The sequence below is a fragment of the Mustela erminea genome, chromosome 4 (genome assembly GCF_009829155.1).
Source record: "Mustela erminea isolate mMusErm1 chromosome 4, mMusErm1.Pri, whole genome shotgun sequence".
Taxonomy (NCBI): domain Eukaryota; kingdom Metazoa; phylum Chordata; class Mammalia; order Carnivora; family Mustelidae; genus Mustela; species Mustela erminea.
Window position 1 is genome coordinate 58185006 of NC_045617.1, and position 26375 is coordinate 58211380.

Sequence of the window (26375 nt, forward strand, 5' to 3'; positions counted from 1 at the left end):
CTCAAAAAGTTGAGAACAGAGCTACCCTACAACCCAGCATTCGCACCCTAAAAATACAAATGTAGTGATCTGAAGGGGCACGTGCACCCGAATGTTTATAGCAGCAAGGTCCATAATAGCCAAACTATGGAAAGAACCTAGATGTCCATCAACAGATGAATGGATAAAGAAGAGGTGGTATATATACACAATGGAATACTATGCAGCCATCAAAAGAAATGAAATCTTGCCATTTGCAATGATGTGGATGGAACTAGAGGGTATCATGCTTAGTGAAATAAGTCAATCGGAGAAAGGCAACTATCATATGATCTCCCTGATATGAGGAAGTGGAGAAGCAACATGGGGGGGTTAAGGGGGTAGGAGAAGAATAAATGAAACAAGATGGGATTGGGAGGGAGACAAACCATAAGTGACTCTTAATCTCACAAAACAAACTGAGGGTTGCTGGGGGGAGGGGGGTGGGGAAAGGGGGGTGGGATTATGGACATTGGGGAGGGTATGTGCTATGATGAGTGCTGTGAAGTATGTAAACCTGGTGATTCACACACCTGTACCCTTGGGGATAAAAATATATTATGTTTATAAAAAATAAAAAATTAAAAAATAAAAGCTGACAGATCAAGATATGAGCCATAAGTTTCAATGCCCTGCACATTCTGACTGATTTCAGTAAATGTTCCAAAGCACAATAATTTATTTTTCTCTGTCTCTATTTATTACCCAGTAATTCTATGAAATTGGAAAAAGTCCTTAGATATAACAAAACAAAATAATAATTTATAAATGAAACACCCTCTAAAGGAAGAGAAAGGGAGGTTGCCATATATTCATTGTTAGTATAAGATGGACAGAAAACTACTGTGCAATTTAAATCATCACTATTTCCACGAAATAATTAACAGTGGCATAACCAAAGACTAATAACAATAACCTTTAATAATTAGCATAAATAATAATATATCTAACATTGATTATTTTAAGTATAGTTATAGAGTCAAATATCCATGTTTCATCTCACATAATAATCATAAAAACCGTACAAGGTAGAAATTATAATGCTGTCCATTTTATGTATGAGCAAATTGAGGTTTAAAGAGCATTTAAGTGACTTCACCAATGTCATCCCCCTAGTAGTCAAAATTATTACTTAGGCCATCATATGCTAGTATGCCATTATTATTAGAACATTATAAATATTATCTACATGATCACTGATTGCATAAAAATTAAATATAGAATCATTAAAATATAACAAATGAGGTACATTTACTAAGATCTTAATGTATATATTTATATGGATATCACAAATAGTCTCTGCTTAACAGAGACATTTTTAACTCTTTCTAGTTACTATCTTTTCAAAAGAAAAAAATAGGGACGCCTGGGTGGCTCAGTTGGTTAAGCAGCTGCCTTCGGCTCAGGTCATGATCCCAGCGTCCTGGGATCGAGTCCCACATCGGGCTCCTTGCTCGGCAGGGAGCCTGCTTCTCCCTCTGCCTCTGCCTGCCATTCTGTCTGCCTGTGCTTGCTCTCTGCCCCCCTCTCTCTCTGATAAATAAATAAAATCTTTAAAAAAAAAAAAAGAAAGAAAAGAAAAGAAAAAAATAACATGTAGGCTAATGAAATGAATTCACTTGAAGCAAAACATTATTGTGACACACAGAAAACAGGATTTATGATTCTAATCAAAGCTGTATCGGCTTTTAAATAATTAAAGGAGAAAAGACTTCACTGTTAAACTCTCCCCGAAACTTACCATTAACGTACTGCACCAATCCTCCGTCCACGTGCGGACTCGGCTCCAGCCAGCGTTAAGCACACAGAGCCGCTCCTCTAAAACAGGCTCACTGCCCTCAATCAAGTTCTTCAGGGCAGCACTGCTCTCAGTGATGGCATTTAAATCAGCTCTTCTCTTTTCCAGGTCCTTCAGAATATTCTAAAAAAGAAAAATACCAAGACCAACTTGATCTTTCCAAACATTATGAAAGGTTTTTGTTTTTCTTTTTGTTCCAAGATTTTATTTAAATTCAAGTTAGTTAACACATTAAAACACATAAAAATTCATTAAACACAAAAAACACATAAATTCAAGTTTGTTAACACATGTGTATTAGTTTCAGGGGTAAAATTCAGTGATTCAGCACTTGCAGATAAAACCCAGTTTACACAACTTTAATTTTTTAAAAACTTTTCTTCTACATATGTGTAGTAGTCTATGACTCTCTTAGATAATTCACAATATGTCAGAGGTTTCCAAAACTCCACAACCAATTCGTAAGTTGAGAGTTAACTTCCTAATAAAAACTAAAATATTTAATTAAGCAAATATAAAAAAGTAACAAATTCGGTTGTGAAAAGGTAATCATTTCATTAATTTTAAGTACAAATGCTACTTATTACACACAAACACCAAGTATCTTCATCATAGCTTTAGACATAACCAATTTTATGTTCAGTAACTATAACCTGGCAAAGCAGAACTATCCCAGAAGTTACAATTCTCAAAATTTTATAATGAATTTATCTTCTGGGCCACTACAGGAAACTACTGATGTGTGTTACATTTATTTGGAAGGATAACATCCTGTACTAGGTACCTTAATATATAATCTGTTGTATTAGTATTATAAAAAAATATTTCATCTTAGCTAAATCACAGGAGAACTAGCATATCTAAGCTGTAGTCATATAGTTGCCATATGCAAAGATAATACTCTGGGTGGTATAATGATAACTTGATTTGCACATTCATAAGGTTTGACCAGGCAAGACATGTACTCAGAGAAATACAGCAAAAATTCTGGATTCCAAAATTAAAACTACAAAGTTCTAAAATCAAAAAGTAACATGAGCATATCTACCCCACTGCTATTGTACCCTTTTTAGCCAACATTTAAACAAATCATTTCCAAGAGCTCATTTATATTTAATCTCACATCATTAAATTACATTTTGGAAGGCATAAAAATTACAAATTCCCAGATGAGTCAAGGTTTAAACATTCACTTGGCCATATCAAATACTGGTATATTTATAAAGGCACTAAAATGTTTCTTCTAAATGTTCTTTTCCAGAAGGGAGTTTAAAAAAAAAAAAAAAAAAACACAGCCAAGCTCTTTGCAGTAAAGACTTTCTATCTACCTTCACAGGGAATGTACTGATTGACTAGAACAGTCTTTTAAGAACTTTATAAAATAGGGGCCCTTGGGTGGCTTAGATGGTTAAGCATCTGCCTTCAGCTCAGGTCATGATCTCCGGTCCTGGGATCGAGCCCCACACCAGGCTCCCAGCCCAGTGGGGAGCCTGCTTCTCCCTCTGCTTGTGCTCTGTCTCCCTCTTTCTCTCTCAAATGAATAAATAAAATCTTTAAAAAACAAAAAACTATATAAAATAGGGGCACCTGGGAGGCTCAGTCCATTAAACATCTGCCTTCGGTTCAAGTCATGATCCCAGGACCCTGTGACTGAGTCCTGTGTTGGACTCCCTGCTCAGTAGGGAGTCTGCTTTCCTTCTCCCTCTACCCCTTCCCACTGCTTCTGGGTGCATGTACACATGCGCGTGCGCGTGTTCTCTCTCTCTCTCAAATAGATAAAGTATTTTTAAAAAGAACCATACGAAACAATTAACTACAAGTAATTAAATGTAAACAGTGCACACAACTATCTACACTAATAGACTGTATTGTAAAGAAAATGACTATAATGAAAATAATATTTACGCTACTGAATAAAAATGCTATTAAAGTTCAGGAATGAAAATGCTATTTCAATTTTTACATTCAAAAAATTTTACATAATTTTTAAGTGCAAATACATTAAAATGTTGTGAAATATGAATGTCTCTTAAATCTGAAAACAACACTGAAAAAGTGGGTGATTATGTTCCATACTGATGTTTCATTTGATTATTCTAATGAAGAGAATGTGCTGTGAATTCGTAATTTGTATTTACCATCTTCATTATTTCAAACCTGAAATAAGATTAAATGGGAATTTTAAAATGAATAGTACCAGAAGAGACAATCTTACACTGTTTTAAAAGTCTTTACCTTAAAATATAATCAGAATCAACTAATTGAATGGAATTTATGTGAGTACAAAAATAGATGATTAAAAATTAAATATGTGAAAATCATATCGCCGATGTACAAGCTGTCATTAGTATAAAAGAGAAAAAGCATACTTTTTATATACCTATAAAAACAATTATGTAGGAATAAACAACTTTGCATACATACATAATGTTTTTGAAGGAAAAAACAAAGCATTATGTAGTAATATAAAAAAATTGGAAAGTAAAAGGAAATATACCATTTACTAAGAAGACTTATAACAAAGATATTGATTCTCCTCAAAACAAATTTATAAATTTATGGAAATTCAAACCAAATTTTCTAAGAGAATTTTTAAAATAATTTCAGACTAGCATATTTTAAGTTTATATGAGTACACACATACACACACACAACAGAAACCTAAAGACAGAATCTATTAACTACATGTTGAAATATATTATGAAGCCATATAGTTAAACAGTTGAAGAACAATTCAGAGGGTCAGATAAGTGAAGTGGAAAACAGAGAAAAGCAACAGGTAAAAAGAATATATGAATTTAGCATGTCAAATCAGAAAGGAAAAAATAATAAATAGTGCTGAGATAAACAGTTAACTATTGGCCCAGAAGGATTAAAACATTAAAGGTAAAAGATGAAACTACAAAAGAACTAGAAGAAAATGTAAGTAAAGAATTATATAACCTTGGAGTTGGACTTTCTAAGAAGCACTAAAGACAGAAACAATGAAAAAAAAGATGAATTTTATTCTTTAAAAAATATACAATATGGTAGTTTTAAAAAATACAGAACAGAAAGGAAACTTTTTTACAGAGGCAAGGAAACAAAAAACCAAAACAAAAAAGGAAAAGAAAAATGAAACAACCCACAACACACTAAGTATTTATTATTGGGGTAGGTAAAGAGCTCTAAATTAAAAGACCAGACCGGTCAAAACTACAAAAAGGTAGTTTTTCCTTAACTAGGCTCCATGCCCAGTGTGGAGCCCAATGTGGGTTTGAACTCACAACCCTGAGATCAACACCTGAGCGGAGATCAAGAGTCAGATCCTTAACAGACAGCCATCCAAGTGCCCCAAAAAGGTAGTTTTGTAAAAAGATCTACAATGGCCTCTAAACTTTGGAAAATGTTGGAATTAAATAACCAAAACATATTTGCCTACCTTTGAGCAAGCAGGAATTCTCACTCACAGTTGATGGGTATAACATTTCCAAAGGCAATTTTATAATGTGTGTAAGAATTTTAAATGGATATATCCCTTGAACAATATTTTTAAGTCTAAGAATTTATCCTCAAGAAATAATCATGAATATATGCTATGATTTAGCTTCAAGTATATTCATCACAGCATTTTTTACAATAGTGGAAACTGGTAATAATTTAAATGGATATGAATAGAGGAATGGCTTAATTTTAAAAAACCAATAAAATACTACACTTCTCCAATGTGTGATACAAAACCTCTGTAGGTAAAGAAAAATATTAAAGATAAAAGATAAAAGTTTTTAAGACAAGGTTAAGAAACATTAGACACAATATAATTATTTTTAAACGCTTCTGTCTGTTCATGTTTATATGTGCCTATAAAAAACAAACAAAAACCGTGTATTCTTTGAGTAGAAATGATTTTTGCTTCCGTCTTTTTTCATTACACTGTACAAATGTCATTCAATTAGCTTACATGACTTAAGTTATTAATAAGAAAATAATGGCTTTCAAACTGTATTGTAAAAGAAGATATTATTTTCTTGAAAAACTTAAACAAAAAGAAAGTTTGATGTCTTTGCTTTGCTTTCTTTGCTTTTTTTTAAATTAAATTTATTTATTTTCAGCATAACAGTATTCATTATTTTTTCACCACACCCAGTGCTCCATGCAATCCGTGCCCTTATAATACCTACCACCTGGTACTCAAACCTCCCACCCCCCCCCCGCCACTTCAAACCCCTCAGATTGTTTTTAAGAGTCCATAGTCTCTCATGGTTCACCTCCCCTTCCAATTTCCCCCAACTCCCTTCTCCTCTCTAACTCCCCATGTCCTCCATGCTATTTGTTATGCTCCACAAATAAGTGATACCATATGATAATTGACTCTCTCTGCTTGACTTATTTCACTCAGCATAATCTCTTCTAGTCCCGTCCATGTTGCTACAAAAGTTGGGTATTCATCCTTTCTGATGGAGGCATAATACTCCATAGTGTATATGGACCACATCTTCCTCATCCATTCGTCCGTTGAAGGGCATCTTGGTTCTTTCCATAGTTTGGCGACTGTGGCCATTGCTGCTATAAACATTGGGGTACAGATAGTCCTTCTTTTCACTACATCTGTATTTTGGGGGTAAATACCCAGGAGTGCAATTGCAGGGTCATAGGGAAGTTCTATTTTTAATTTCTTGAGGAATCTCCACACTGTTCTCCAAAGAGGCTGCACCAACCCGCATTCCCACCAACAGTGTAAGAGGGTTCCCCTTTCTCCACATCCCCTCCAACACATGTTGTTTCCTGTCTTGTTAATTTTGGCATTCTAACTGGTGTAAGGTGATATATCAATGTGGTTTTAATTTGAATTTCCCTGAGGGCTAGTGATGATGAACATTTTTTCATGTGTCTGACAGCCATTTATATGTCTTCATTGGTGAAGTGTTTGTTGATATCTTCTGCCCATTTTTTTATGTGATTGCAAGGACCTGACAGATTCCCTGGGGAATTCTACCAAACTTTCAAAGAAGAAATAACACCTATTCTCCTGAAGCTGTTTCAAAAAATTGAAACAGAAGAAAAACTTCCAGACTCTTTTTATGAAGCCAGCATTACCCTGAGCCCCAAAGCAGGCAAAGACCACACCAAAAAGGAGAATTTCAGACCAATATCACTGATGAATATGGATGCTAAGATTCTCAACAAGATCCTAGCAAACAGGATCCAACAGCACATTAAAAAGATTATCCACCATGACCAGGTGGGATTCATCCCTGGGCTACAACATTCGTAAATCAATCAATGTGATAGAACAAATTAGTATGAGAAGAGAGAAGAACCACATGGTCCTCTCAATTGGTGCAGAAAAAGCATTTGACAAAATCCAGCATCCGTTCCTGATTAAAACGCTTCAAAGTATAGGGATAGAGGGAACATTCCTGAACTTCATTAAATCTATCTATGAAAGACCGATAGCAAATATCATCCTCAATGGGAAAAAGCTTGCAGCCTTCCCGTTGAGATCAGGAACAAGACAAGGATGCCCATTTTCACCACTCTTGTTCAACATAGCATTAGAAGTCCTAGCAACAGCAATCAGACAACAAAGAGAAATAAAAGGTATCCAAATTGGCAATGAAGAAGTCAAACTCTCTCTCTTCGCAGATGACATGATTCTTTATATGGAAAACCCAAAAGACTCCACCCCCAAAACTACTAGAACTCATACAGCAATTCAGCAACGTGGCAGGATACAAAGTCAATGTGCAGAAATCAGTGGCTTTCTTAAACACTAACAATGAAAATACAGAAAGAGAAATTAGAGAATCGATTCCGTTTACTATAGCACCAAGAACCATAAGATACCTGGGAATAAACCTAACCAAAGAGGTAAAGGATCTGTACTTGAGGAACTACATAACACTCATGAAGGAAATTGAAGAAGACACAAAAAGATGGAAGACCATTCCATGCTCTTGGATCGGAAGAATAAGCATTGTTAAAATGTCTATACTACCTAGAGCAATCTATACTTTTAATGCCATTATGATCAAAATTCCACCAGTATTCTTCAAAGACCTGGAGAAAATAATCCAGAAATTTGTATGGAATCAGAAGACACCCATAATTGCTAAGGAAATGTTGAAAAACAAAAATAAAACTGGGGGCATCACGTTACCTGATTTCAAGCTTTATTTAAAGCTGTGGTCACCAAGACAGCATGGTACTGGCATAAAAACAGACACATAGACCAGTGGAACAGAGTAGAGAGCCCAGATATGGACCTTCAACTCTATGGTCAATTAATCTTCGACAAAACAGGAAAAAATATACAGTGGAAAAAAGACAGTCTCTTCAATAAATGGTGCAGGGAAAACTGCACAGCTATATGTAGAAGAATGAAACTCGACCATTCTCTTACACCGTATACAAAGATAAACTCAAAATGGATAAAAGACCTCAACATGAGACAAGAATCCATCAGAATCCTAGAGGAGAACATAGGCAGTAATCTCTTCAATATCAGCCACAGCAACTTCTTTCAAGATATGTCTCCAAAGGCAAAGGAAACAAAAGCAAAAATAAACTTTTGGGACTTCATCAAAATCAAAAGCTACTGCACAGCAAAGGAAACGGTCAAAAAAACAAAGAGGCAACCCACGGAATGGGAGAAGATAATTGCAAATGACAGTACAGACAAAAGGTTGATATCCAGGATCTATAATGAACTCCTCAAACTCAACACACACAAAACAGGCAATCATATAAAAAAAAATGGGCAGAAGATATGAACAGACACTTCTCTTTGCTTTTATCAGCAAATTCCAATGTTCCCCTTTTCCTTCCTGCATCCCTTTTTCCATCTTCTTGTTACGTCACACGGTCCATGACCTAATTAAACTTTTCATGAGCTATTGTAATGCCTTATATCTTGACTCTCGTTCAACTGTTACCCCTACAAAGTGTTCAAATTAAGAAATGGTTGCATCGTACATGACCTCACAGCACCTGCTCTCGACTTCCTACAAGCAAACACCTATAGATGTCAACAGTGATATTTGTGGCTTTATATAAATTTCCCTCACAGTATTAGTCATTTGTATTCGGCACTTATCTGTATTACACATGCTTCTTTCTTAGGAAGTACATTTAGGGAAGAAGAATGCCTTTGCTTAAAAAAAAAAAACAAACTTTATGTTCCATCAATCTTTTGTCCACCTCAAAAGAATCAGCAAATCTACTCTCCAATCTCCGATGTCGAAATAACTACAGAGTTACAGAAAACTCTTGGATCTTTTATTGATTTTTTTTTTTGAAAATTCTGTTCCTATGCACTTTACACCAGTTCACTTGCAATATAAAGATTAGTTACAGGTGTAAAAGTTATTACAGAAGAATTAATACTCGGCCCAATACGCTGTGAAAAACCAATACTCAAAAACTATCACCAGCTGTGAAGGCAGTGATTAGAATGTTTTACGTACCACACAGGCACAATGATCCATGTGAGTTTAATGGTTTTGGAATCAAGATAAAAATATATTCTTAAAATTGTTGTCTTTTATTTTTTTTAAAGGTTTCATTTATTTATTTGACAGACAGAGAGATCACGAGTAGGCAGAGAGGTAGGCAGAGAGAGAGGAAGGGAAGCAGGCTCCCTGCTGAGCAGAGAGCCTGATGCAGGGCTTGATCCCAGAACCCTGGGATCATGACCTGAGCCAGAGGCAGAGGCTTTAACCCACTGAGCCACCCAGGCTCCCCAAATTGTTGTCTTTTAAAATAGTCTTTTCTTTTTTCTTAAGACAGAGAAGTGGAAAAAATAATGGAAAAAAAAGAAAATGCTGTATTTAACATGAAATGGAGATAAAGGACATCCTGAACAAAATGCCACAGGAGACCCTGGCATAAAATTGGCAGGTAACCCGAGTTACAACTTACTTTAGCCCAAGAGATTTCTATGTCCAAGTCCCCACTCAAGCCTCCGGACGTGGATTTCTGTACCAATTCAGCTTCAGTAACAGAAAGCCATTCAGAGAGAGAAGCAGTCTCTTTCTTCATTTTCCGGGCCAACTGTGACGCTCTTTCCAGGTCCTGTTTTCCCTCTGTCACCTAAAAAGGAGAAAGAGAGAGGGAGGGGGGGAGAGAGAGGGTGAGAAGAAGGGAAGGAGGGTGAAAGGGAGGGAAGGGAAAGAGAGAGAGAGAGACAGAGGGAGAGAAGGGAGGGAGAAAGGGAAAGGAAGAGGGAAAAGAACATGAAAAGAATAAATTCAAATAATAACCAAAGATCCAAACTATTAATACTTAACCCCCAAGACTACATAACCTTTCACTCTCCCACCTGGAATCACTCCATTCTTGTATTTCTACAAGGGGACAACATACTGCAGAGGTTAAGTGTGGGACAACCCTGGGTTACTTTCTAAGTGACCTTGGTAGAGGCATAGCCCTCCAAAGGTTGGTATTTATGTATCAAATAAGAAAGATACATACACAGAGGGCTTGGTGCAGTCCTTGTAACAAAGTTAAGGAATCAGTAAATGGTATCTTTTATCTTTTGAATGGAAGATGCCTTACAATCCTCTCAAGAAAGAATTCTGTTTAAAAAACACACACATTGGGGTGCCTGAAGTGGCTCAGTGGGTTAAGCCTCTGCCTTTGGCTCTGATCATGATCTCGGGATCCTGGAATCGAGGCCCGCATCGGGTTCTCTGCTCAGCGGGAAGCCTGCTTCCTCCTCTCTCCCTTCCTGCCTTTCTGCCTGCTTGTGAACTCTGTCAAATAAATAAAATCTTACACACACACACACACACACACTAGATTCTAGAAATTTGAGGGGGAAAGAGTATGATTTTCATAATTATGTTTTACCATTAACTACTTAATTTAAAATAAATAAATGCCTATGCAGCATAAACCTTTAGTATTATTTTGTTTTTGTAGCTGACGGAAAGCAAAATGAACTGAACAAACATTTATGAGGCTCTTAACATAACTCCCATATCATGCTGAAGAATCCTACCCATGCTATGCAGTAAGATCCACAGCCCCTGTGAGAAGCAGGTTGGGGCAGTGACACTTAAAGGGGCTAAAGCTATGATCAGGGGGACATGGCCACTGAATTGAGCCTGGTCTGACCCTTTTACATTACGTGATGGTACTCTCAAAACTATCATTCATTATCTAAAGCTGAGACAGCATTTTTAAGGGTATCACAAAACAATACATAAATAAAAATGTGTTCTTCCTTTTATGTGCACAAATGCAGAGATAATTCTCATTATAAGCAACAGAGTGATAAGTCATGTATGGGGTAAGATTTTTCTTAGATGATAGAAAAACTGAATTTTCTTAATAAGTAATGTGGAATTGCATTTCTTTTTTCTGGCCCCCTAGGTTCCATTTTACTGTTTCATACCTCAAGGATTGATTATTATTAAATTCCTTCTTAAAAGTGAAATATTTTTCTCTACAGAGTTTAATTAGAATTCATGACTTTAAATTAATAGCCCCTCAATGCAGACTTCAGGAGACAAATACATGAATTATGTTAAAAGATATTAGGCATTCAGAGGACCTCATCTGATTTTGACATGCCCAGGCAGTTACACAAGCATCATAAAACTTAATGCTACCAAAGGTTTGCATATACCCGGAAGAAAATAATTTACAGCTTAACTTACAATTCCCTCTTCTCAGTCCAACCAATACATTTTGAGATGCAGTCCATTCTAAATTAGGCAGTATCAACTTGGAGAGATTTTACCTAACCATTTATCCTTTCTCCCTCTTAGATATTCAACCATTCCCTCTTCACAGGATGATCCCCATAAGCTATGAAATATACTCAAGTCTCGGGGCACCTGGGTGGCTCCGTCAGTTAAGCATCTGCCTTTCCCTCAAGTCATGATCTCCAGGTCCTGGGATGGAGCCCCACAGGGGGCAGGAGGGGGAGCGCCCCTGCTAAGCAAGGAATCTGCTTCTCCCTCTCCCTCTGCCCCTGTCCCCTGTTCATGCTCTCTCTCTTCTCTCAAGTAAATAAATAAAATCTAAAATATATGTATACTCAAGTCTCTTATAGTTTTTAAAAAAACTGGCTTCTTTGGCTGCATCTCCCCTAAGACCTTCCTCTCTCCTATCTCGCCCTTACCAATCCTCTAAAGCATTTTCTTACCTTCCCCACATTTCTTACCTTCTCCCATCCTGTCTTCTGCCCCATCACTCCACAGAAATTGTCTTTGCTGATCTCAATAAGGACTTCAAGGGCAACAGATGTAAATGGGCATCTTTAAGTGGACATCATTTTTAATGTTCAGTAATTCAAAAACAGTGCCTACACCCATCTCAAAATACCTTTTCCCATTGGCTTCCCAGCCCCAGCACGCTCCTGGTGTGCTAACACTTCTTGCTACTAATTGTTGTTTCATTTACGTATATTTTGTTTTTTCCATGTGGTTTTTTAGGGTGTACAATGTGATCATTTTATGTACTTATACAGAGTGAGATGATTACCACAACTTAATCAATGCATCCATCATCTCCCATAGTTATCTTTTTGGGGGGGGGGGGGTAGTGAAAACACATCTATCCTCTCAGCAGATTTCAAGTATACAATTATGGAAAACAGTATGGTGGCCCCTTAAAACATTAAAAATAGGGTGCCTGGGTGGCTCAGTGAGTTAAGCCTCTGCCTTCGGCTCAGGTCATGATCTCAGGATCCTGGGATTGAGTCCCACATCGGGCTCTCTGCTTGGCAGGGAGCCTGTTTCCTCCTCTCTCTCTGCCTGCCTCTCTGCCTACTTGTGATCTCCCTCTGTAAATTAAACAAATAAAATCTTAAAAAAAAAAAAAACACACATTAAAAATAAAACTATTATATGATCTAGTAATGCTACTTTGGTGTATATATCCCAAGGAAATGAAATCAGTGCTTAGAAAAGATATCTGCATGCCTATGTTCATGGCAGCATTTCACATGATAGCCAAGATGTGGAAACCACTTAAATGTCCACCAATGAACAGATAAATAAAATGTGGTACAGCTATACTTAAGTTTCTTTTGCAGACACATCTTCCTCAAATTTCTTACTAAATGATCTAGTTCCTTAAGACTTTGTTCAGGCCTTTTTTTTTTTACTTAAAAATTATTTTTATTTTTTCCAGTTTTATTTAGATATAGCACTGTATAAGTTTAAGGTATACAGCACAATGACTTTACTCACATAGATTACAAAATAATTACCACAATAACTTAAAACATCCATCATTTCATACAGATACAAAAAAAAAATGGTGAAGAGAACCCATGCGATTTACCCTCCTCACCACTTCTCTACATACAAATACAGTGGTGTTAGCTGTAGGCAGCATGTTGTACATTATATCCCTAGGGCTTACGTACCTTGTGACTGTGAGTTTGTTATTTTTTATCACCTTCATCCAATTCCTAGACCCACCAGTCCCCCACCTCTAGTAGCCACAAATCTGATCTCTTTTTATATGAGTTTGGTTGTTGCTCTTTTATAGAGATTTCACATAAATATGAGTCATACATTATTTGTCTTTCTCTGTCTGACTTATCTCACTTAATACAATGCCCTCATTGTGCTAAATGAGATATACCATATATAGTACATATATACACATCTTCCATATCCATTCTTCCATCAGAGGACACTTGGGCTGCTTCCATGCCTTGGCAACGCTAAACAGAGCTACTATGAACATAACGGTGCCAATATCTCTTCCACGTAATATTTTTCTTTAAGATTTTATTTTATTTATTTGTTAGAGTGAGAGAGAGAGAGCATAGGCAGGCAGGCAGAGAGGCAGGCAGAGGCAGAGGAAGACGCAGGCTCCCCGCAGAGCAAGGAGCCTAATGCGGGACTTGATCCCAGGACACTGGAATCACAACCTGAGCCGAAGGCAGCCGCTTAACCGACTGAGCCATCCAGGCGTCTTTCTTCGATATAATATTTTTGTTTCTGTCAGATATATACCTAGAAGTAGAATTACTGTATCATACTATAGTTCTATTTTTAATTTTTTGAGGAACCTCTCCACTTTCTTCCACAGAAGTTGCACCAATTTACAATCCTACCAACAGTGCACAGCCTGTTCTTCACATCCTCGCCAGCATTATCTCTTCCTATTGAATAGGTGTGAGGTAGTATCTCACTGTGGTTTCGATTTGCACTTCCCCAGTGATCGGTCATGCTTGAGTACCTTCTCATGTACCTGTTGATCATTCGTATATCTTCCCTGGTGCAATGTCTATTCAGGTCCTCTGCTCATTTTTAATTGGATTATTTGGGGTTTTTTGCTATTGAGTTGTATGGATTCTTTATATATTGTTGATATTAACTCATTATCATATATATAATTTACAAATTTTTTTCCCCATTCTGCAGGTTGACTTTCCATTTTGTTGATGATTTCTGTGGCCGTGCAGGAGCTCTTTAGTTTGATGCAGTCCCACTCATTTATTTTTTATTTTGTGGCCTATATAGGTTTTTCTTTTCTCATTATATCTTCTCCCTAGACAATCTCATCATCACTGAAAACTTTAATTACTGTCTATATGCAGATGACTCATAAAATTCCTAGCTTCAGCCCAGATATAGTCTCCAGACTTGAATAACTTTGTGAGTACCTGACATATTCAAGTCACTCTCACAAAGGCACTTAACATGTGAACATGCCCAATCCATACTTAGGACTTTTCCATGTTTCCGCCTTTCCTTCCAGTGCCTACCCCCAATCATGGCACCATGATCTTCCACGTAACCAAGCCAGAAACCCAGAGGTCATCGATCATCTCCTACCGCACTCCCACATCCTGATCCATCAACTCTTACTCACTCCACTTCTTCAATGTGTCTGAGACCATCTGCTCCTCATGCCATCTCCACCGCTCCACCATCATTCCTGCCACCACCATTTCTCACTAAGAACACAATGACTTCCTCACTGCTCTCTTCACATCCACTGCTGCCCTTCTCCAGCTCATCCCCCAAACTGCAGTGAGTGATCGTTGAAAAAGCTAATGCATGAGCTTATTATCTCCCTGCTAAAATCTGCAATAACTTCTTAAACCTCTTAAGACTAAAATCCTTATCACACACCCAGACACTAGTATGCTCTGGTCTCATCCCTTTCCCCAATACCATGTTCCCCACACTTGCTCTCTCTGCATTAGTCACACAAATGTACCATGCTGTCTCTTGCCACAGGGCCTTTCCACATGCTCTCCCAGCAACCTTAAAGGCTGCTCTCCCACTGCTTTCACCCAGGCTATTCCGACTCATCCTTCAGATTTCAGTTTACACACCGTTTCCTGAAGGAAATGTAACCCCAGGTACGTTCCTATAACCCCTGTCTGGGCCAAATCCTCCTTGACATATACTCTTAAAGCACCACATACATTCCTTCCTAACACTTCAGACTGCTAATGTGATGGTACTTTGTAAGACTACCTGATTAATGCTTTCTTCTCTCATAACCCTAAATTCTATTAGACAAAGAGACAATTTATGTTTTTGTGTGCCACTCAATCTCTACTGCCTATATGCTTCCTGTTAAACAGTACCATCTCAATTGTGTTGAATGAGAAAATGACTTAACACTAAAACCACAGACACAACTGGAGAACTGACATTACAATGGCAACACCATTCCCATCCAAAAAATGCCAGCTGATGAATAAATACAGTAATATTTGAGAAATAACTTCAGCTGTATAATAATACCAAGAAGCTCTACACTGTGTTCCAGATGTGCAATGTATCAAAATGATATAAAATGTATCAGATTAGCAATCTCCTCTTGCTTTAGTGAGGAGGTCAAAATTGTCCAGGAAATGTACGCATCGCTTATTCTTATTGATCCAAAAATGATAACAAAATTCCAGCTAGTTTTCTCTGGGTTTGTGCACCAACTTAGGTACTATTTAAAAACCCAAAAAGGATCTAAAATATTATCTAACACAGCTCTCCAATATTGCCAAGAAGATATCACTTTAAACACTTTTGTTGTAGTTTTGTTTTGCTTTGCTTTCCTGGTTTCAGTGCAGAGTTCTCACAAGAGAAGACATTCAACCTTCTGAATACAGTCATTCATAATATATGGCCAAAAGTCCTTTTGCAGATTCACTCAGATGCCCAAATTATAGATGTTTCTTAAAAGGATTTCAGATCCTGCTAGATTAATGTGAACTTCCTGCCACTTACCATTTATTAGAGTCCCAGTGTTTTAATATTTCTCAGTAGACTACTCAATTTAGAAATCCCAGGACCAGTAACTTGAGTTTATACAGGGGCTATCACTGGGAAAGTTTCCTTAGAATAACTTCTGAAAAGTGACCAGCCATTGAAAATACAAAAATGAGTCTGGATTAAATATTAAAAGTAAATTTCTCTACAATTCATCATTGTGATAGTAATATATAGCTGTAAAGAAATATAATAAAAAAATACTGAAAGAATTGAAAGCACTATTATTAGTGCCCCCAAATCAAACATGCATTCTTCTAGGAGAAAGATTTTAAAATGCATAAACAAGAGAGACGCAGGGGAGCAGGGGGCTTGTCCTTACCTGGGCACCCAAGTCATTGTAGAGAATCTTCAGAGAAGTCAGCTGTTCATCCATCCCCTTGGGATTGTCTGTTTGTTGCTTCTGGACAATGTGCCTTCCTGTTTTGATTACAGTCTCCACTTCCAGCTTGACTTCACTCAACGTTTTATAGAGTTTCTTTAAAAGAAAGCAAGGCACATTTTACATACTGCGGTGAAAAGTTGCTAATTGGAGTCATTTCAGAATGCGGCTTATACAGACTGACAGCTACAAAGTAACTATGGAGATCAAAGGGCTTTATCTTCCTCCGATTTGGTTCAAAGGACAAGTGAAGTGAAATCAAGGTTGTATTATCTTTGTAAAATCAGATAAGAAAATAAACTAATAGAGATTATACTTGTTTAAAAAAACCCTCAAACATGCATTTTCAAGGTTTAGGGAAGTACTTAGGAATAAAAACATTTTTCCTACATAAAATGGAAAAATATTATGACTAAAAACTGAATGTCTATCATTTTTTAAATTACATTTTTAAAAACCATACATGCTATTACTAGAAAAAAAGCCAGGCTTGGCTATACTTCTGGCTGTTGAAATTTGGAAGTATTAACATCCACTTTTTTTTTTCTCTAGAATTCTGTGAAGTACCAAGTCTACCACAATGAGCATGTATTACTTACATGATAAAAAGATATATACTCAATATACCAAGACATATGTAACTATAAGAAATGGAGTTATGTAGGTCAAATTCAGAGCTGTCCTCATCCTAGTTACCTTGAAACTAAAAAGCTTTTATGTGGGTAAGTTCTCTTGTTTCCGTCCATCATGACCTTGACCTGAAACATCTCCTGTGGCATTGTCACATAACAGCAGACCACTGGACTAAGTTACACAAGGTCAAGGACAGTGTTCTACTGGCCTCTGTGTCTCATTAAATCAATAACTACTTACATCTACACTCACACACATACATACACATATGCCCACAAATGCAAACATACACACTCACATAAACACACATACTCACATACTCAAAAATTTAAACTGTTCATTCTTCCACCCACTCTAGCTTTTGAGTACACAAAACTTCAGTGTCCAACAATAAGGAGACTACAATTTTGAAAAGCACAAAGAACTCTGCCCCAACTTTGTCTTAACAAGTGTTATCTTAAGTTCTCTGTGAGTCTTCTCAAGGAGAAGACCAATTCTCAGATTGTATATACTTAGCCATATTATTTTTAAATTTCTACTCAACTGAATTATAATGTTTAAGACCAAAATAGCAATAAGGCCTTATAAATAATTTTTTTCACATCTTAGTTTTAAACTGGAATTTAAATTTTTACTTTCCTAGAGAATGTTTTTTTTTTAATGCTATAATATTCCCAACATCATTCTAAGTATAATTTCCTCTTTCATATTTTAGGCTTAAACTTTTTAAGTTGAAATTCAAAGTTTTACTTTCCTTAAGAATGATTTTCTTTTGCACTGTAATATTCCTGACATCTATTCTCAGTATGGCTCTCCTAGCTGACTCAAATTTACCCTTTAAAACTTAGCTTATTAGTCACATTCTGTCAAAATCTTCCTAAACTTCATGCTGTGATTAAGATGTTTCCCTTGCTTTTTAGATCATGTTATATGCATGTCTATTCCAGCTTCCTTATCTCATTACATTGTAGTAATTGATTTTACTCTCTCCCACCTGTCTCTCTTATCTCTTCTATTTTCCTTGAAGGACAGGACCACACTTGGATACTTTTAACCTGTTTTTCCACCCTCGAGCTCTCTTCTTAGCTCACTATACACTGGCAACTATTAAATAAGCCATTTACAGAGGCACTAGATGAAGCTATGTTAGCTGCTGGAAAACCGACTGGACACATGACCCCCCCAGTGGCCTCACCATACACTTGTCCAGATGGCTCTGTATGACATCAGGATCCACATCCTTCACGTCCAGAACATGAAGTTCTGCTTTCACACAATCCAACACACGCTTGCAATCAAGCATGCGCTGCTCAAAGTTAGCGGGCTTCTGGAAAAGCTGGAACTTGGTGGACACCTCTCGAAGTTTCCTCTGTTTCCCGAAATGAACAAAATAAGCAACTTTCATCAGAATGATAATCTCTCTCAGCAGAGGATATGAGTACAACATACACTGCTAAAGAGCTGCAAGACAAGACAGCCATAAAAAACATTCCCTCAGGGAACCCAGGCTTCCCAGACACCGGAGGGTCCTGCACAGAGCAGTATCATGAATTACTTGACAGAGTATCAGTCTAAGACATAAGAAAAGGCCAAACTAGCCTCACTAGAAGTGAAACTTCACAGAATTTTTAACCTGTTTGAAAAATAGAGTTCAGGAACCTAAAACTCAAAATGCCCTTCATGGCAAGCTCAAGGTCAATCATGCATCCACCATTCAAGGACCAGGTGGTGTCATATGCCACGCCCTCAGCCTTCCCCGTGCACCAGCCACACCAGAACTGACAGAGGCTCTGCATTAATGGAAAAATCTATATAAAGATAAGTTCTAAATCTAGCTTGCTCTCTCTTTGCAATTCAACTGTAAAATCAGATTCAGTATTTTCCACCCATGTAACAATTTGTTTCTGCCTCTTTTTCCAGAAGACAATGCATCATTCTCATCCCACTGCTGACATCATAACGAAGACCAAAGTCATGGTCATCAACTCTTCCTCACATTTTTTTTCTTGTTTGTTTGTTTGTTTGTTTTTTAACACCCAGCACATCAAAGAGTAAAAGGGAGCCACTCTCCCTCTTCACCTGTAACACATCCATCTGATTTCCTCCTCTGGCATTCCTGCCTTCTGGGGAAGTTGGAGGCTGGGAGCGTGTGTTTCTTTTCAACTCCTCCAGAGTCAGCTCATGGGCTGAGATCTCTGCTTGGATTTTCTGCAACAAAGAGATCAGAAAGGGGAGAACATCTTTTTTATTAAAGCTCCAGAAAGTCACACAATACATAAGAATATGTGGACCACTGGACAAGCTTTAATAACTTTAATAATAACACAGGCCACCTGTGTTGCAGGACTCCCATGTGGGACCCACCAACTAAGAACTTTGTGTTTGTCATTTCTAGTGTTCGCCACTTACTTATAAAAAGGGAATTTTGCCAACTTCACAACTATAATTTTAAAATGGTGATCATCTGCTAGGGTCTCACAGAGAGACCAAAAGAACTCCAAAACCCATATGCGACCCCATAAGTAAGGTCAATCTTCCTCACTGGTTCAGTTTGGAATGTCACAAGGGGCTGGCTGTCTTGTGGGGGAGGAAGAGGTGACATATGCTCTTTTTATGACTCAAGAGCCCTCCACTCCACAGCGGTACCTGAGCTTCCTGCGGAACTTGGAAGGCATCTATCCTATCAGTCAAGTACGTCGTCAGCTGCTTGTCCAGCTCCCCCAGGCTCTCCTGCAGGACCTGAAGCATGTGGTCAGTTTCCCGTAGGACCTGGAGTTGCTTTTCCAAAGCAATCTGCTTGCTCTCTGCCTACACAGGGGAAAAACTGAATCATTAGTTGCTCAGCACCAATATAAAGACCTGAATATAAGAGAACCCTTATGTTCTGGTCACCAAGAGAGAAACAGACTGGCAAAGCACCAGGCTCAAAACTTGGGCCTACATTATAAATAAATAATAGCTAGCAAAGACAACAGCGAAAAGATTCTTCTAGTATCGATTTATCTGACAGTGAATTACTGATTTTTACTTCTTTCTACATAAAGTGACAAAATATAAAAATGCCCTTGAGGGCATTATGCTAAGGGAAATGAGTCAGACAGAGGAAAGCAAATAGCATATGATCTCACTTATATGTAGAATCTAAAGCAAACAACAAAAAAACAAGCTCTTAGAGACAGGAACGGAGTGATAGTATGAACAGAATAGATCTTAAAAGTCCTCATCATTAGAAAAAAAATGTGACTATATATGGTGAGGGATGTTAGCTTAAACTTATTGTGATTGTTTTACAATGTATACACATATCAAATCATTATATCATATACCTGAAAGTAATATAATTTTTTTAAGATTTTATTTATTTATTCGACACAGAGACAGAGATAGTCAGAGAGAGAGAGGGAGAGTGAGAGAGAGCACAAGCAGGGGGAGCAGCAGAGGGAGAGGGAGAAGCAGGCTTCCTGATGAACAAGACGCCTGACCTAGGGCTCGATCCCAGGACCCCAGGGTTCGTGACCTGAGCTGAAGGTAGCTGCTTAACCACTGAGCCACCCAGGCACCTATACCTAAAAGTAATATAATGTTATATTTCAATTATGCCTCAATAAAAAGAAGAAAAAAGTAAAGTTTTTCTACATAACATATTAAACAGACAATCAAATGTCATCTATTACACATTTAGGACATTTACAGGAACTGGCAATAAGCTTATCAATAACAATACAAAATATAGCAAGAATGTCTATCAGTAGAATGAACATATACATCTCCTTTTTTTTTCCCAAAGTCTCAAGTTCTACAGACTTGCATACGTGTTGAACCACTCTCTGAAGCACTTTTGGAGTAAACCTGATGCTATTCACAACCTAACCATTAATCATTATTATTTACTGTGTTTAAAAGCATGTAATATCCATCCAACCCTCCTAGAAAGGATAATAGCCTTTCTCTACTTAACGATACAAACACGCATATTGTGGTGCACTCTGAATAGTTATCTAGAGGCTATGACATTTTACAACAGCAACTTATGTTAAATTCAGTTGGCCCTAATATTCACTAGGATAATATGGGTTCCTAGTCTTATATACAGCTGTAATATCCTTAAAGGAAATTAAATAGGTAGGTAGTAAGAAGGAACACTCTTAAAGACAGACTTTTTTAATCATCAAAGTTCTCGCTGTCCTCTGAGTGTTAGGTCTACTCTTCCCCACCTAGTATTTCAATGTCCTCAACACCCCCGTTCACGTTGGTTACCAACTCCTCCCCCTGGTAAAAGTTCCTGCGGCCAGCTCCACACCGCAACACCTATCAACACCTGCATTCCCCAGTTCTTACCAGGTGACTCAGCTCTTCATATCGACTATTAAAAGCCTCCAGTTTCTCACTGATTATATCATCAAGAATCCCTCCATCAATTAGAGTCTGGCCAAGTTCTCGAATCTGGGTGCGATTATCCGCTGGGTGTCGTAAAACAGATTCCAGAGACTAGGCAGGGAGAGGAGAAAAAAATACACATTGACGGAGGCAAAATATATCAAGGATCCTAAAAGTGCCCACTTTTTTAAACAAGTAATTCCATTCACTAGAAATCTCCCTAAAGAACAAGATCAGAAACGAGGTAGATGATTAATTTACAATAATATCCATAATATTACTAATAAAAACCTAAAATTGAAAACTCAGTATGAATGATGATGCATGTTACTAGACTTGCATAAAAGTAATTTCAGTGATTATTAATTACATAGGGAAATGTTCATGGTATGCAAAGTTTAAAAGCAGAAAACAACACTATACAAGAAAAATTATGTTATTGACTATATTACTAAAAATATTTCTCCACAATATACACAGAATGCTAGGCACTGTTTTATATACACACTTATTATATATATAAATCTAATCAGGCAGATGGGCCAAATACTATTCCCATATTAGGGATGGGAAAATTGAAGCTCACAGAGGTTAAGTACAAAAACATACAGTAAAAAGTAACGCTACGATTCCAACTTTAAGACTCTAAAGGCTCTTTTTTTTAATTAATTTTTTATTTTTTATGAACATATATTTTTATCCCCAGGGGTACAGGTCTGTGAATCACCAGGTTTACACACTTCACAGCACTCACCAAAGCACATACCCTCCCCATGTCCATAATCCCACCCCCTTCTCCCAAACCCCCTCCCCCCAACAACCCTCAGTTTGTTTTGTGAGATTAAGAGTCACTTATGGTTTGTCTCCCTCCCAATCCCTTCTTGTTTCATTTATTCTTCTCCTACCCACTTAAGCCTCCATGTTGCATCACCACTTCCTCATAGCAGCAATGTCCACAATAGCCAAACTATGGAAAGAACCTAGATGTCCATCAACAGATGAATGGATCAATAAGATGTGGTATATATACACAATGGAATACTATGCAGCCATCAAAAGAAATGAAATCTTGCCATTTGCGACAACATGGATGGAACTAGAGTGTATCACGCTTAGCGAAATAAGTCAAGCGGAGAAAGACAACTATCATATGATCTCCCTGATATGAGGAAGTGGTAAAGGCTTTTTTTATCCATTACTATGACGTACTGCCTTCCAGCGTGGATAGAAAATAATAATAATTAGGAAGAAATACAGCAAAATGTTTAAAAGTGCTTATCTTGCTTTTTACTTCTCTCCATTTTCCATGTTTCTGGAATGCACACATGTAACTGTCATATTTGGAAGGTATGCCTTTAAAGTAAGCATTTCAGACTTCCTCTTCTCTCAACCTCTGGCCCTGGGATCTTACTTGGGAAGCGACATCTTTCCTCCCGCAGCCTCAGTCCAGCTCGTGGTCTCCACGTCCCACCATGGACTCATTTCTGACCTTCAGTCCAGTCATCCACTCAGTTCCCCTTGTGTCCTTCCATTTTAAGATTTTTTTTTTTTTTTTGACAGGCAGAGATCACAAGTAGGCAGAGAGGCAGGCAGAGAGAGAGAAGGAGGAAGCAGGCTCCCTGCTGAGCAGAGAGCCCGACTCGGGTCTCAATCCCAGGACCCTGGGATCATGACCTGAGCTGAAGGAAGAGGCTTTAACCCACTGAGCCACCCAGGTGCCCCGCGTCCCTTCCATTTTAAAAGCAAATGGAACCTCTTCCTCCTCTTTTATTGGAAGCAAATCTACTCTCTTCACATTTGAATCCATCGGAACAGTTCTTAAGTTATCGTGTGCCACATATCGTGCTGGTCACTTGGGAATAGCCTCCTGGAGCTCATGCCTTGGCCTGGGGACAAGCTCCAAGGACAGGACCCAGGCCTCCACTACTAACCACTTTACCCTGTCCCCAGCTCTTTCCCCGGGGAGTTGTCTAATGAACAAAAATAACTTTATGAAGAAACAAGAGAGCGATCCCCCTAACAACAGAAGCCAGAGTTCGATCCAGGGAAAGGTAAAAAACCAGCTGGAAAATTCATCTGGGGAAAGGTAAAAACCAGCTGGAAAATCACTAGGGCACTCCAGTAAATACACACATGCCTAAAACGTACGTACTATCAAACCGCTAACCCACCCCACGAGGCTGAGTTAGCTGGTCACCCATAATGTAAATACGCGGGATCGTATTAGTACTTCAGGCCACGGAAGTCTGCGGACCATCAGAGCGAAAGCAAATGCGTGCGTCGACACAAAGCACCGCGCTCCTGCTCGGAGCGGTCACCTGGCCTCATGGCAACCGGTAGAAGGCCCTACCTCCAGGGCTTCGTTGACGGCGTCTGCCTTCTCCGGCACGGCCTCAGTGCTCTTCATGCGCTCCTCCAAAGTGCTCAGCCAGCTGGTCTCAAGATCCAAATAGTGAAGCAGCTCGATCCAGCAGGACCACACCTCCTAAGTGAGCAAGAAGAAAGCTCGGCTACAGAAGGAGTCATGGGAGGGGTGCCTGGGTGGCTCAGTCGCGTAAGCCACTGCCTTGGGCCCGGGACATGATCCCAGAGTCCTTGGTTCGAGTCCTGCATGGGGCTCCTTGCTGGACAGGGCGCCTGCTTCTCCCTCTGCCTGCTCTGCCCGCTGCTCCCCCTGCTTGTCCTCTCTCTCTCTCTTTGACAAATAAATAAAGTCTTTAAAAATATATATATATATATCATTGGAGATGCGATGTGCCTCCAGCACAACACATTCTCTCTAACGGATAAGAACAATGTCATTTAGAGAGGAGTGTATTTGAAAATTTAGGAACTGATGAAGTTGGAGCTTCAAATAAGGGAAAAAATAAAATTCTTCAACAAATCATATTAGACCAGTTGGGCGAGGCGGGGGAATAAAGAGGAATGAGTTGCCTCCCTCTGTGCACTTAAAAAAATAAAAAAAACTCCAAGGATCTGTTTAAATGCTAAAAATAAAACTATATATAATGAGTAAAAGAAACCAGGAGGGAAACATTATTAGTTTGTTTTTTTTTTTAAACAGGAAGGTAAAAAGTACTTCTAACTGCAACACTTTATAACAATCATACAGGAAATTAGAATTCCCTGCAGTCTACCCTATTGCAACTCAGAGCTCACTGATCTAACAATTTGCTGTATACTCCTTCCAATTTTTTCCTAAATTTCTAGGAAGGTGTCTATATCTGAAGAGAGTCACATGCAACCAAATGGGAGTCATCCTATACTCCCTACATTAGTCCCAATCACTTATTCCCCATTCCTGTGGGAGTTTTGCGAGGAAAGGGATAAATTTATCCTCCAATTCCAGAAGCAAAATTATGAGAGGAACTACCTCTTCCCATATGGGATGAGCCTCTTTGACTGATCAATTTAGAAGGAAGAGTCCAGCACGGAGCCTCCTGGGCTGACCGGCTTTCAGACCTACTGACGCGGAGAAGGCACATTCCAGCCCCCCACAGGAGGTGTGTTTAGCAGGTCAGGGGGCCAGACAGTGAGTCTTTTAGGTTTCATAGGCTGCATTCATTCTCCGTCAGAGATTCTTTTTTGTTTACTGTGTATGTGTTTTGGTTTTTGAACCACCCTTTTAACATAGATAAACCATTTTTAGTTCATGAGCCTACAGACACAGGCCACAAGCCAAATTTAATCCTTGGGCTATAATCTACCAACCCTGGCTAAGACTAAAAGGAAAAAGAGGTGTCTAGTCCCTCCAATTTCTACACACAGACAGCAGACCAGGATCTACCCAGCAGCGAGCAGAGCCTTATCTCTGATGGGAAAAAAGCATTGAGTCCCAGAGGGGCATTCTCAAGAAACCAGCTGGTCCCAGATCAAGCAACAGTCATGCCCCCCGACTGGGGCACTGACCGTCCGCACGTACCTGGCTGGATTCCAGAACTACTATTATTAGATTTCAGAGTCACCATTACCAGTTACTTGTTACTTCTATTCCATCAACATTTTTACATGGGAGTGCCCACTGAGGCTTTCCTGTGCCCATCTCACCATGTATGTTGGGGGGTAGGGCAGATAACCTATTTCGTGTCCAGGTCACCAGATCTAGAGGTGCTCTACACTCCTGCACTCCTGCACCTGAAAACTGCTTCAGGAACCACATTTTGCATCTGGACCTAAGGCAGGTCACAAGACACTGGGTTTCCAGCTGCACTGAATATGACTTTGGGAGTCCCGAGGAGAGCCTAAGCACAGTTTGAGGGAGCAATGGAACGAAGTCACAACCAGAGAGTGAACTATGACGGACTAATAATAACCACACAATTTTTGCCACTCCTGCCATTAAGTGGCAAAACTGTTTTCTCCTCCCCCAGAATGTGGGCTGGCCTGGGCAACCTGCTTAGAACGAAAGAATGCTATGGAGGTCATGTTCTACCAAACTGCAAGGCCTAGCCTCTCACGGGACTGGCAGCGTCTGTGTTCTCCCTTCTAAAAGCCCACTGCCCGGCTGCCAAGAAGCCAAAAAACAGAGAGGCCAGGAGGAGAAAGACCTGCAAAGGAGAAGCCATCGCCAGTGCCCCCCCTGAGAAACCTGAGTGAGCTCTCCCTATACATGGAGCAGAAGAGCCACTCCGCTGGGCCAGATCAGCCCACAGCAGCAGAAGAAACAAGAAATGGCTGTTTGTAAGCCACTGTGTGTGGGGAGGTTTGCTACATAGCCACTGATAATGGAAGTGTAAGTGTATCTATTAAACACATAAAAACAGGCATGGGAAGAATGTATACCAACTCCTGGAAACCGACTACTTCAAAGGAGGGATTAGAGAGGGTATGGGCTGGACAAGGAGGAAACATAGTCTGTAATGCTAATTTGTTTTATTTCAAAAACAAGATCTGGGAAAATAAGGCAAAATAAGCTGGAGGATACATATATAGGTTATAC

At 38.7% G+C, this 26375-nt stretch overlaps 1 protein-coding gene across 6 annotated transcripts in view; it reads right to left on the bottom strand.

Moving 5' to 3' along the window:
• The window catches only part of UTRN (utrophin), a 504882-nt gene that overhangs the window by 300993 nt on the left and 177514 nt on the right, over positions 1 to 26375 (bottom strand). For all 6 annotated transcript variants that reach the window (XM_032338010.1, XM_032338009.1, XM_032338007.1 and 3 more), the window contains 8 exons: positions 23787 to 23921; positions 21398 to 21547; positions 19706 to 19867; positions 19139 to 19267; positions 18255 to 18428; positions 16367 to 16522; positions 9716 to 9886; positions 1760 to 1939 (listed from right to left, as the gene is read on the bottom strand). In XM_032338010.1, coding sequence (XP_032193901.1) covers positions 1760 to 1939; positions 9716 to 9886; positions 16367 to 16522; positions 18255 to 18428; positions 19139 to 19267; positions 19706 to 19867; positions 21398 to 21547; positions 23787 to 23921 — 1257 coding nt within the window. The remainder of the gene's footprint in view (positions 1 to 1759; positions 1940 to 9715; positions 9887 to 16366; positions 16523 to 18254; positions 18429 to 19138; positions 19268 to 19705; positions 19868 to 21397; positions 21548 to 23786; positions 23922 to 26375) is intronic.